The 13,097-nt window shown below is 43.9% G+C and overlaps 2 protein-coding genes across 2 annotated transcripts in view; one reads left to right on the top strand and one right to left on the bottom strand.

Annotated features, from left to right (window-relative positions):
• LOC109867292 (uncharacterized) overlaps positions 1–6,470 on the top strand; it is a 39,769-nt gene extending 33,299 nt beyond the window's left edge. The window contains exon 11 of the mRNA XM_020456370.2: positions 4,934–6,470. Coding sequence (XP_020311959.1) covers positions 4,934–5,125 — 192 coding nt within the window. The 3' untranslated portion in view covers positions 5,126–6,470. The remainder of the gene's footprint in view (positions 1–4,933) is intronic.
• A 77-nt stretch (positions 6,471–6,547) lies between these two features.
• Positions 6,548–13,097, bottom strand: part of LOC109867616 (prickle-like protein 1) — a 60,741-nt gene continuing 54,191 nt past the window's right edge. Inside the window, exons 6-8 of the mRNA XM_020456862.2 lie at positions 12,059–12,245; positions 10,641–11,552; positions 6,548–10,413 (exon numbers count right to left, since the gene is read on the bottom strand). Of these exons, the coding sequence (XP_020312451.1) occupies positions 9,476–10,413; positions 10,641–11,552; positions 12,059–12,245 (2,037 nt within the window). The 3' untranslated portion in view covers positions 6,548–9,475. The remainder of the gene's footprint in view (positions 10,414–10,640; positions 11,553–12,058; positions 12,246–13,097) is intronic.

The following is a 13,097-nucleotide window of genomic DNA, read 5'->3' as shown; positions in this document are numbered from 1 at the left end:
GATATTTCAGTCGGTTATATTTCTGACATTTTTTGTTGTACTTTGTCTTGAGCATGTGTTTGATTAGTTGTACAAATAAGACCACTTACAGTGAGCCCAAAAACTATTTGGACAGTGACCATTTTGTTGTTTTGGCTCTATACTGCAGCACTTTGGTTAATGCCTTTCTTGGGTAAACGTTTTCAATTTGAGTGCCGATTTACTCTTGAATCTTGTAGAATTGACCCTCTAGAATCTAACCCTCGTATGTGTTCATTAATCTTATCTACATCAGCAACACACCTCTGCAGGTCATTGCAGTTCTGCTCCAGTTCGGAGAGCAGCCTGCAGGCCTGCACAATGAGGGTTAGGGATGCGGGAATGAGCAGATAACTGGCTGTGTTAACTGCCTCGGCATGCTGCAGCTAGCTGAGCTGAGAGGGTATTTTCAGGGCAATGGAGAGACTGAGTGAGAGAGCTAAAACGATGGGATGGACTGGAAAATGGGGAGAGAGAATGTGGGAGACCTTGAGACATTTGGAGGCTGGAGGCACAAACTGCACTTATTTGAATTTACTCTTAATTAGCAGCTATATACAGCAGAGAAGAGACTCCTCATTTAGTCTCTTTCAGGAGAGTATGGTGGAGTGTGTATAATTTCACTTAACCGTCCCTACCTTGCTTGCCCCAGTTGACCCTTCAAATACCTCAGGTGGTATCAGGTGTGACAGGTCTTATGTAGGAATTCCCAGTTGAATGTGGCATCACGGATACCATATACGTCCTAGTCTACAAGATCAGTTTAGACTACTGAGTTAATGAGCAAAACCTTAGAATATGTGCTTAGGATACGCCTTGTGTATATTTGTTTTATTTGATATAATAGGGTGAACTTTCCCATGCGTCTTGGCCTATTTTCATCCTCATTGTTTCAGGTTAGACATACTATTATTCCACTGACCTTTGAAGGTACTGTGGTCCTCCCATGACTTGACTTGGCACACCCAACTGAAGTCTCTCCTACTGTTTGGCCGTTGAGCCCTCAGCCCTGTGCTAGTGGCCATGGTTTAGATGATGTAGTGTTAAGAACCTACTACTAACTTCTGTCCTGTTCTACTAAGCTAACATATGGAATTGTTTTAAGATGGTCATACTAACGATACATTCTATTTTTTTAAATTTTAGGACCCATTTAGACACATAAGAAAGAAAACAAATATTTGATCAATTGAGTTTGGCCTTACTGAACCTTTTTAGATAAAACATTACTAAATATATTCACGTCACAAAATAATTGATTAAAACACAGTTTTGCAATGAATGTCTACAGTAGCCTCAGCAGCACTCTGTAGGGTAACACCATGGTTTAGCTGGAGGACAGCTAGTGTCCGTCCTCCTCTGGGTACATTGACTTCAATACAAAATCTTGGTGGCTTGTGGTTCTCACCCCCTTCCATAGATGCCAACCTATCAGAGCTCTTGAAGCATGAACTGACTTGTCCACCCAATCAATGGATCAGATAATGAATCTAGTATGGAAAGCATAAGCTACAGCTATCTAGCACTGTAGTGGCATAAAATGTGACGAGTAGTTGAATCGAGAGAGAGAAAGACAGCAGTTGAACAAATTACATTTCTTCAAAATTAGAGAAGCGAGAGAGAAAGAGCTATCTATATTTCATGTTTTTTTTACTTACTTAGCTAGCGAATGCAGCTAGTTTAGCCTACTCAAACACTCAGCCCAAACAAAGAGGGATGCTTTGTTACCTAGCTGATTATGGCTATCCAACACTCAAACACTTCCAAGTCAAGGTTAGCTTTTGGTTTGATTAATTTATTGCAACCGGGGGCCCGCCGGTGTAACTGATAAACTGGTTGCTAACTATACACTGTACTGCATGATTGTAGCGGGTTTACTAACGCGGTAGTTCTAGTAGCTATGTTGTTTACTTGATGTTAGCTAATATGGTGACGATGTAGGCTGTGTGTAGCGGTTAGATTTTTCTGTCGGGTCACGGATGTGTTGTGCACTGAAGTCCACAAGTGAAGGGAAAATGTGAGAGGAGGAGAGCACGTAGATGCGAGGAGTTCTACAACTATCTGGCTGCTATGAAAGTGAACTGTGTTTGCGTGTGATCAGGGGTGTATTTATTCCGCCAATTTTTGTTGAAAAGCATTTCTTAAACGGAAGCAAGCAGAACTAAACTGGGATGAACATACCTAAATTTGTCAAATTGAAACTCTTGTTTGCAACTGTTGGACTAATGATTACACCCTAGATCAGCTAGATGAAGGCAAGAATGTGCAAGGCGATATTGAATGTGTCAATGTCTGTCACCTTGATTACTCAAGTGTCTCTTGACCTGTGCACCTACGCTGTAAACTTTCATTCATTGACTAGGTTGTAGCAACCTCATGATGGGTAAAGGTATAATTTGAGTATCATCTAGTAAGTAGCCTAAAACGATCGATGTTTTCATTGAGCTGGGTGAATGGAACATGAATGATAGTCATCCAATATGCTGTAATAGAAATAAGGCCACGCTCATGAAACAATAATGGTCCTCCCTCATCTTAAGAGCCCTCAGCCCTGTGCTAGTGTCCATAGTTTAGCAGGTTGTAGTGTTAAAAGGTTCTGTTCTGAACCTGTGAGATACAGGAACACCATAAACATCACATCCTCTCCTTTATTTGTACCGTACCTGCCAGGTCAAGCAGACTTCCATCACAGCCTGAAATAAATACGGGCTTTAGGAGGTTATCTATGTAAAGCTCTATTGGCTGGTTTGGCTTGAACACACGAACATGTACACATGACCTTTGCTCATAGCGGACGGTCTCGTAGCCGAAGGTGTCCTGCAACAAGGCCTGATTTATACTAGGGTCAAACCCACTTCCTCCTCAATCCAGATTATCTGACAGGCAGCTGTCCTTAGACCTCTCTGCACTCTACAACTCTTCTTTATGGTTTTCAACTCACTTGATATATTTTGTCCTGCACAGTCAGAAGATAACATTTTAAAAAATTTAAGAATTTTCTTTGCTTAAACTATTCTAAAGTAGAAAAGACTACTACAGCCCAGATTTCCAAAATGGAACATGACATGACACAGTCCTACCTCTTAACGAAGCTTCCTGGGACTTAATTAGATCACTACTGGAGAGAAATAGGTCAAAGGATTCTCTTGCTGTTTTGGGAAATTGACGCAGGGAATGAGACTATAATGGCTTTGTCAGACAGTCTCCTATTCCTGCAATAAAACATATTTTACCACTGGAAAGAACAGTTGCCACTAATACATTTTAAAAAATGTTGGGGGGGGACTACCGCACATACAGTAACTTCTTTAGTGACTTAGAAGTAATGTTGAATTAAGCCAGTGTTTTAGTTATTGTGATTCTTTCAGGGAGTCAATCGCCAACGACAACGTCGTTCAAAGCTCACACGGTGTGAGCTAAAGGTTTCATTGGTTTTAAAAGCTCACACAGTGTGGGCTAAAGGTTTCTTTGGTTTTAAAAGCTCACACAGTGTGGGCTGAAGGTTTCATTGGTTTTAAAAGCTCACACAGTGTGAGCTAAAGGTTTCATTGGTTTTAAAAGCTCACACAGTGTGGGCTAAAGGTTTCATTGGTTTTAAAAGCTCACACAGTGTGGGCTGAAGGTTTCATTGGTTTTAAAAGCTCACACAGTGTGGGCTAAAGGTTTCATTGGTTTTAAAAGCTCACACAGTGTGGGCTAAAGGTTTCATTGGTTTTAAAAGCTCACACAGTGTGGGCTAAAGGTTTCATTGGTTTTAAAAGCAACAGTAAAGCTCAGACGTTCAACTTTCATGGAGGGTTTTTGTTTGGCTCTGAAGTCCCACTAGGGTGGGGGCGAGCATAGGGGGCCTGGCAGGATTATATTAGCTGAACCCTTGTCCCAGACTGCTCTCTATGCCCTTGTGCCCTCCTTCATAGGACACTTTTATAGGGAACTTCATGGGGCACTTATTAGGGAATTTCAGAGGAGGCTTGGAGCTGATCTCTAGAGCTGAACCCATGTCCCAGACTGCTCCATCTATTTGTGAGGGCATTACAAAAGGCAATTTGATGTGAAAACCACTCGTTCCAGATCTAGTTAGTGCTGACCTCCAGAAGGGATCAAACACACACACACATGCACAAACACACACAAAGCTCACTTACCACCCCCCCCCCCCCCCAGGTGATACAGACCTACTGCCCAGTGGGCTAGCATCTGGTTGGGACTCTAGCCCTGGCTTAATAGAGAGGTTATCAGCCCTTTCTAGTGTGGCAGGCTGTAAAACCAGAGCTGCCTGCTGGACATGAGTCTGTTAGTTACCATGTGGAGGAACTGAACCGCTAACAGACTGCTAATATAACACCTTCGCTCCATTTTGTTCCAATGGAAGGTTGGACACACCTGTTTCGTTGAATACACCTACTTGCCAGAAAATGTGGGTTCATTAAGTTCACAGTAAAGTGTTGGAACGAGGAGTAGGTCTGAACCTGAGTGTTCTCTACTTGTGTTACAGCTATTAAAGAACACTTTGAAGCGAAGGTGTCAGTGCACATTGTACAATTCATTGAATGGGACGCCAGCTTCTCCTGCTTCTGAATGTGCTTTATTCCTGGTTCACGTGACTGACTTGCCTAGTTAAATAAAGGTTACATTTAACAAAAAATAAATATATATTATATGTGTGGTGGTACGTTTGTTATGCAGTCAATGACTGTCTTTGTACTTTGTTATTGATTCTATGGTGGTTAATCAATTTCCCTATTAGGATGTTTTTCTACTATGTTTCAGAACAGTGCACACTGGAGGGTTTGTATACATTGCTAATGTTGGACTGTGAGGTGTTTTAGAACAGCAGACTATGGTTTGTATAGGCTACATTTCTAATGTAGGGATTTGTGTGTGTGTGTGTCTCTGTGTGTGTGTGTGTGTGCAGCGGTACAAGCAGGACTGCGAGACATTTGGCACGGTGGTAAAGATGCTGGTTATCAAGGAGCCCAGTCTGGAGAAGATGCTTCAGAACCCTCTGAAGGACAACCTGATTGAGATCAGGGAGCGTTGCCTTGACGACCTCCGACACTTCATCATAGAGCTGGACCAGGTCATAAAGCCCCAACCATCAACATGAGGGGGAACCACAAATCCCCTTACTACATGCCAGGATTGATGGACCAGAAGTGGAGTTTGGCCAGTGGTATAGACATTGTGACCCTGTGTGATATTCTCTCAATACTGTGTCAATAAGAGGGAAACATTCACATTCAAATAACATTTTAACCTAAAAATAATTGGTCACAAAAAAAAGTTACTTGATTTTATTGAAAACATGCTTAATTGAGAATAAGTGTTTTATTTTCACCAACCTTTTCTGAGTTGAGATCACTGAGTCGAAATGCAAGTCCAGTTCTGTCACTCAGATGTTTTCTAAATATGACTTAAAAAACCTACGCCTGTGCTACATTAACCAATTAAAAACAGTTCTGTAGCAATGAGGTTTGTACAGTAAGCTATAGGCCCAATACATTATCACTGCATATTGGCTTCGCTTTAATTTCCCTGCCAACGCATTGTTGTTCGGACGATTTAAAAATATATATATTTCAAAATTTGAGGTATGCTATATGATCACACAGTAATATAGATCAGTTGTTGTATTACTTGTGAGTCGAAGCTAAGTGAGCATATTTAAATCATTTGCTTTAAATTTTACTGGGCTCTGATGGTGCCTGTATCTGATGGTCAGGCTCAGCAGTCCGCCTCTCAACATCCCTCTACTCTCCCTTTCATCTGCTGACACTGACCAAAAAGGACACTGTCATCCAGCTGATGGTGGATCTCGACTCGCATCATTCTCAGTCTCTCTTTCCTAATGGTTTTGAAATCTCACAGTATCTGTAGCTTTCTTTCACGCCTGCTACGTTACTGCAGACACGGTAATCTGAGCCATCCGATTGGACAGCGGTAGGCCTGTAGTGCACTTCATTTGCTCTGCAGGCCCGCCGGGAAGGCAGAGTTTGTATCTTCAGACAAATGAAATGGTTCAAAATTTAAACACTTCACCTACCCGGCGTGCAGGGCAGCTGAATCAAGTGCACCTACCGGCAACAGCGCAAGACTAAAAAATTATACAAACACAAGGATTATTATTTTTATTTTTTACATAAATGTTTGAAATTGACAAGAAATGCCTTTGAGATCGACCAGTTGGTCACCACTGCTTTGGGGAGGTCATAGAAGAAAATATGAAGCATTCTAATTTGATTGGTTTGTTTCAATGCTGTTCTAGATTTCAGACTTGAAAAGAGAATTCTGCCGTCGTTACTCTAGATGTCCAGCTGTCATTTATTTACTCTGTCATCCACTACTACTGGCTTTCTGACCAAGTAGTAAAACAACCTGATCATACAGAGTTTGCATATTGTTGTGTATTTACATCTTTTCTATTTGGTAATAAAAGTGATGTAACAACTGGAGCTCCACACTATAATCCTTCTTTATACAGTACTAGTTCTGTACCAGCTTTTTGGGACGGAATAAAATCACATTCTCATTACGTTTATAATATATATTTTTTATTACAATTTTATTAGCATCAAACTTAGCCTTTTATATTCCAGTTCTTACATTTATACAGATGACTGATCTGTTTACAATACAATATGACCCATGAACAAAATATACTGCATTAAAAGGCACATGTAGAAATATCCTAGGCCCGGTTTCCCCATAGCGATGGAACTTAGGTTTACAAGTGTTTTTTTTAACGATGCATCTTTCCTACAACGGTTGAAGATGTAGCATGCGTTTCCCAAAACGCCACGCAGAGAGAACGGTCACTTAGTGCATCGTCGGCAGTATGTGTTGATACTGATGGGATCGAAAGAAAGGAACGCTGCTCTCGGATCAGCTCTCTATATTAAAATCTTACCTTAACATTAGCATTATTTCACAATACTTACGACGGATCAGCTCCTAGAGCGTGATTACCACCTATGGCTGCAAATATTGTGGTTTATTCTAATGCTTACCCAATAGAAATGCATTAAATCACCGATTTGGCACACCATGTTCAGCTACACATTTGATTTGACATCATTAAATATATTGTGGCAAATTAGACTGTAGCCTACAAGTAGCAAAAAGGAACTCAATTGACCGAACATGAAATGTATTTAAATATGATTGAAACATTCCTATAGCCTACCGTTTTATATTTGAATGCAGTCATCCTGGTTTTTATTTTAATGTTTTTATACGTCGATTGTATCAATTGCTAAGACCTTTACGCAACATTATATTTGTAGTCAACTTTGATCAGATGTTATCGGTGGTCACAGGGAGACTGATAGAATCAAATGGTTTATGTTTATCTTCTGTGTATAAAGTGACGACGCGGGAGGGCAAAAAAGTAGTTGATGCACTTAGCTGTTCTACAAGTGGTCTGAAGTAGGCGTAACACCGTACCCAAACCGCGCTCGCCATCCCCAAACCAGGCTCGCGCATGCCATTGTGCGAAAATGTATTTTGTCCACAACACACCAAACGCGATCACGACACGCAGGTTGAAATATCAAAACAAACTCTGAACCAATTATATACATTTGGGGACTGGTTGAAAAGCATGAACATTTATGGCAATTTAACTAGCTAGCTTGCTGTTGCTAGCTAATTTGTCCTGGGATATAAACATTTTGGTTATTTTAAGTGAAATGCACAAGGTCCTCTACTCCGACAATTAATCCACAGAGAAAAACGGTCAACCGAATCGTTTCTAGTCATCTCTCTTCCTTCCAGGATTTTTCTTCTTTGGACTTTATATGGCGATTGGCAACTAACTTTCATAAAAAGGTGTATTACCACGCCCGACTGACCTCTGTTCATCTTTTAATCACCCACGTGGGTATTTCAAAAGAGGAGTTGGCACGTGGGCATATGCTTCTATAAACCAATGAGATGAGAGAGGCAGAACTTGCACTAGAACTGACTTATATTTTAGCACTTGGCAATGCAGATTCAATGATCGAATAACATGTTTAAATTGTATTTTGTGACGTGAGCTGTGTGGTCAGCATGTTAGCTTAATAGCGTTTTAAGTGCAACGTTAAAGGTGGTTTTGCGAAACAGCTTGGAGATTTAACGATGCTCCTACGAAGGTTCTAACGGAGGTTCTAATGGATGTTCTAACGAAGGTTCTAATGGAGAACTGGGCCTTAAAGCTGGAATATGTCACTTATTTTGGGTGACCCGACCAAATTCACAGAGATGTGAGTTATAGATCTGTCATTCTCATTGAAAGCAAGTCTAAGAGGTGGTAGATCTGTTCTATGTTAGCTATTTCTATGCCTCCCATCTTAAGTTTAGTTTTTGTGTCTGTTTAGTACAGCTGAAAAATGAAGAAAAAAAAATGTTGGGTTATGGAAAATATATTTCACAGCAGTTTAGATGTTTTTTTTATTTATCCTTTATTTAAGTAGGCATGTCAGTTAAGAACAAATTCGTATTTACAATGACGGCCTACTGGGGAACAGTGGGTTAACTGACTTATTCAGGGGGCAGAACGACAGATTTTTACCTTGTCAGCTCAGGGTTTTGATCCAGCAACCTTTTGGTTACTGGCCCAACACTCTAACCAATAGGCTACCTGCCGCCCCTCCACTCTAACCACTAGGCTACCTGCCGCCCCTCCACTCTAACCACTAGGCTACCTGCCGCCCCTCCACTCTAACCACTAGGCTACCTGCCACCCCTCCACTCTAACCACTAGGCTACCTGCCGCCCCTCCACTCTAACCACTAGGCTACCTGCCCACCCTCCACTCTAACCACTAAGCTACCTGCCGCCCCTCCACTCTAACCACTAGGCTACCTGTCCCCCCCCCCCCCCCCCCAAATGGTACTATACTTGCTTGTTTTGTCACACAAACTGAAATTAGGGGAACTATTTGAATTTTAGCAACCAGGAAATAGCTTTTGGGAAACCAGGCCCAGGGTCAAACTCTGCACTCTGAATACCTTTGCTGGCAGCATATCATATATTTCATTTTTCAAACCCTGGTTAAAGAAAAGAGAAGGTTCTTTGATAACTGCTATCAGTTTTGTCTTTCAATGCCATTCCACTACAAAAACATTTGACCCAGGGTTATAAAAACAATTACACTTTACAATATATACATTAATATCTGCACTGTTAAATAGTAATTTCCGCTACTCTCTAAATGGTGTTTTTATAAATACATTTGTTCAGAGTTATTTGCATACATTTTTTTCTAATACAATTATGATGACAGTTTTGAAATGTGTTTATGCAACTCTGTTTTTTTTGTAATGCAATTCAATAATAGTATCCGAGCCATGTTAACATGTATTACATCCAGTTGGCAAAAGACAGTTTTAACAAGCGGGCCATTTCTGTATTCACAATAGTGGCAACAACAATGAGATTCAGAAGGGGGTTGCAGACAGAGGATCATTTAAAAGTCTTATGAGATGATACAGTTCTTCCCCTTGTGCCCCTTCTTCTTTTTGGACATAGTCCGTGGGACTGCTCCGTAAGGCGGGGAGGGCAGGCCTGCCACGTGGCTGGGGCTGGGCAGGCCATCATAGTAGTGTCTGTGTGCCTGGGGGATGGGCTGGCCCAGGAAGAAGCCTTCCTCCTCAGACTCAGAGGAAGAAGAGGAGCAGGTGGAGCACCAGTCATCCTGGTCCCTGTCCCCACACAACCCCATGAACCTCTCCATGGCAGGGCCTTGCTGGAGTCTGAAGTCTGAGGTGGCTTGGTGGGGATGGCAGTGGGGATGCTGGGTCTGGCCATACCCCTGCTGGTTGGGCAGGAAGGCCAGCTGCTGGGGCCTCTTTGAGCTGCAGCCGTGTCCCCCATGACCTCTGTGGTCCTCTCTGAAGTATATGCGATTGGCCCTCTCCTTGGGCACCAGGTGGAGAGCGTTGTCGGAGCGTGACTTGCGGCTGCGGCGTCTCCTGTGGTGGTGGTTGTGATAGCGGCCGGAGCTCGAGTCACCAATCTCCTGGTCCTGCTCCTCGAAATGGTATGCTCGCCGCCGCGTCCGCTCGCTCATCGGAGGCTGGCGCACCTGCAGATCACCATAGCGACTGTTGTCCACGACGTCTGGGGAGAACTTCACCTGTTGGGGTCGAGACTGGGATCGAGTCCGTCTCAACGCCGGGACATGAGGAGGCTTGGGGGGAGAGGGAAGAGGGGCCTCTTCCTCTGGTACGTTCTCCTCCTGCTCCAGCTCAGATGTAAGGCTCTTCAGGGAATTGGCACTGCGGTGTAACATGGAGGAGTTGAGAGTTCCCATGTTGCTTGTGTTCTCACAGTCTCTCTCAGCCTCGAGTTCCTGGAAGCTCTGTAAGGAGTAGACCAGAGGTCTCTCTTTACTGTCGTCATCTACAGAGGCACCTGGGAGAAGAGCGGGAGAGAGAGAGAGAGAGATAATGACATGTACAAATACAAGTTGTCTTTTCACCACAGTGCTGTTTCAAAGAACATTCTGCCATCACAGAACATTGAACATTAGGATGCAAATCAGATCAAGACCTGGTCATTTCTCAGGGCCGGATTCCAGGACAAATCAAGCCTAGTACTGGACTAAAAGGCTATTTTAATAGAGATGTAACAAGTCTTACCCGTGATGTTGGACAGTGCCAGTGAGTCCATGGAGTCCCTGACACTCTGATCTGTCCGTTTCACGTTGTCTGTGATGCACTCCAGAGAGTTGTCATACCACTGCTTCTCCTCCCTATGGAGGCTGGTACCTCCGATGCTCCCAGCGCCGTGCTCCAGCTCCTGGAGCTTCCTACTGCTGGCCGGGCCAGGGTGGCTCCCGTAGGCCGAATCCCCCAGCCCGTCCTGGGACTGGGCCCAGTACATATCTGTCTGGTACTTCTTACTGGCCAGGCTCTGGCTGCCTGACCCTCCTCCACATCCTCCTCCAGTCTCAGCCCTAGAGCTCTGAGGCTCACACTGTTTCATCTTGACCTCAGCCTCGGTCATCCACAGATCGGTTGTAGGTCTGGAGTCGACCACCTCACCTTGCTGGAAGACTCCGTGCTCCCCGAACTTGAGCAGCAGCTGGGTCATGTAGTCCTCGTGCTCAGCCCACTCCTCCTCGCCCCGGTCCTCGGGGCCCTCTGTGTCCTCCCTCCCCCTCCAGAAGCACTCCTCGTTGGTTAAACCCAGGTGGGCCAGCTTGTTGGTGAGCGTATCGGTGTCTGGGTTACCGGTAAACCCGGGGAACTTGTAGTTGACGGAGGGCGAGAAGAGGAGCGACTGGCGGCACTGGTCGGCTGAGCGGCTGCTCTTGCCCATGCGGACGCTGCGGCGGGACTCGCGGGAGCGCGCGGACTGGAAGGCAGAGTCGGAGGAGTCTGAGGCGTGGACGTCCTCTCCCAGACTGCAGGCCTTGGAGCAGTAGATCCGGCCCTGCTTGGGCAGGAAGGGACAGCCCAGCAGAGAGCTCTTACACTGGGCACAGCAGAAACAACCCTTGGTGGCGTGCCAGTGGAGACCGTCGTACGTCATCTGGGCGTGGTCCACACCTACGGGAATGGAGAAAGACTTAGCACAGATGTGAGGAAATATTTGTGTTTTGTGAAACACTTTTTGTGGTGTGATTCCCTGACTCAATGTCAAGTTCCTCATAGGTATGTGTCCTGTAACATGTTCATACTGGCTGGAAAATATTGACATGATACATTTTGTTTTGATATTCTGCATTGGATTACTAACCAGGGCTATGCTGACCTTTACAAGGAGCACATGTGCCTAAGGTGAGAGATGTAGGCACACGCAAAGACATTTAGATCAATTAAAAAGATTTCAGGTATTAAAGCAATGTGTACTGGTGCTCCTAAATTGAAAAAAATCCAGATTGCACAGCAGAATATTTAGGTACGTATGTGTGTAAAATGTAATGTCACTGTATAGAGCCCTAAAAACCATTGCTAGTAAACTGTTAGGTTATGTCTGTGTGTTTATTTTAGTTTCTGCCATTTTTTTCACAATGGCAGAAGCAGTGGTCTGTATACGTATCGTCAGGGCTTACCAATGTGTTCCCCGCAGGCCTTGCAGTACTCGGCATAGAGAGACTCAAAGCAGCCGCAGCAATATGGCCGACCATCCTTCATGATATAACGTTGACCCCCCAGCACCGTCTCACATTCAAAACAGGAGAAGTGCTTCATGTGCCAGTGACGCCCCTCCGCCTCCGTACACTCGTCAGAAAAGATAACCTGAAGATGGAAACATTAACACAGTTAGATGACAAGTGTGTGACTTGGGTTGGTCTAGTGATTATTGCTGTTGCCTCCAGAGAACGTATGCCTGTGTTGGTGAGTTTGAATCTGACTCAGCGTGGTTTTATGTGTCGGCCAGAGTATGTGAGTGGAGTGTGCCCAATTTGACTGGACTGTGGAGAGAGATTCCCGAAGGCTGGTGGAACATCGGCTTTCTCGCCCGCTCCAATTTCGATCCAGTAGTGCCCACTCGAGCTCAGGCCAGCCCTCCCCAGCATGCACTTCTAGTCTCCTTGTGTGCTGCTATAGCCCCTTGCTTTAGCTACTGTCATGGAGTTCACTATATATTTTCATAAAGAAACTGATAAAACACACAGATGCAACATCAAGGTGACTTTCAAAGAGGAGGACCAAGAGCAAGAGAGGGAGAGCAGTGATGTAGTGTCTACAACTAAAGAATCATAGTGTAATCTGAAAATACACATATTCCCGAAAGCATGATGGTGTACTTACTATGTGCACATGCCAAAATAAAGGAATGAGGTGGATCGATAACTAAGTGTGTCATTTTAGCAAAGTAATTATAAACAAAAAATCAGATCTCTTAACAGAACAAAAATGAACAGAACTTGTATCTATATAATAGGCCATCATTGATTTTGTCCCAATAGGCCTGGTATATTCCAACTTTCAAGAAGCTTCCTGTTTTGATTGGGTTATTTTGCTGAAGCGTGTTTAGCATCCCCAGTGACTCTGCAAGTGTGGAGAGGATATTCTCCACTGCTGACCGGCTCTCTAGGCACAATAGCATGAGCCTGAAGCCACAGACTCTGGACAAACTTGTGTTTC

Source organism: Oncorhynchus kisutch, linkage group LG22 (assembly GCF_002021735.2).
Source record: "Oncorhynchus kisutch isolate 150728-3 linkage group LG22, Okis_V2, whole genome shotgun sequence".
In the NCBI taxonomy this organism is placed as follows: domain Eukaryota; kingdom Metazoa; phylum Chordata; class Actinopteri; order Salmoniformes; family Salmonidae; genus Oncorhynchus; species Oncorhynchus kisutch.
Note: the sequence above shows the minus strand (reverse complement) of the source record. Positions and strands in the feature narration are given on the sequence as shown.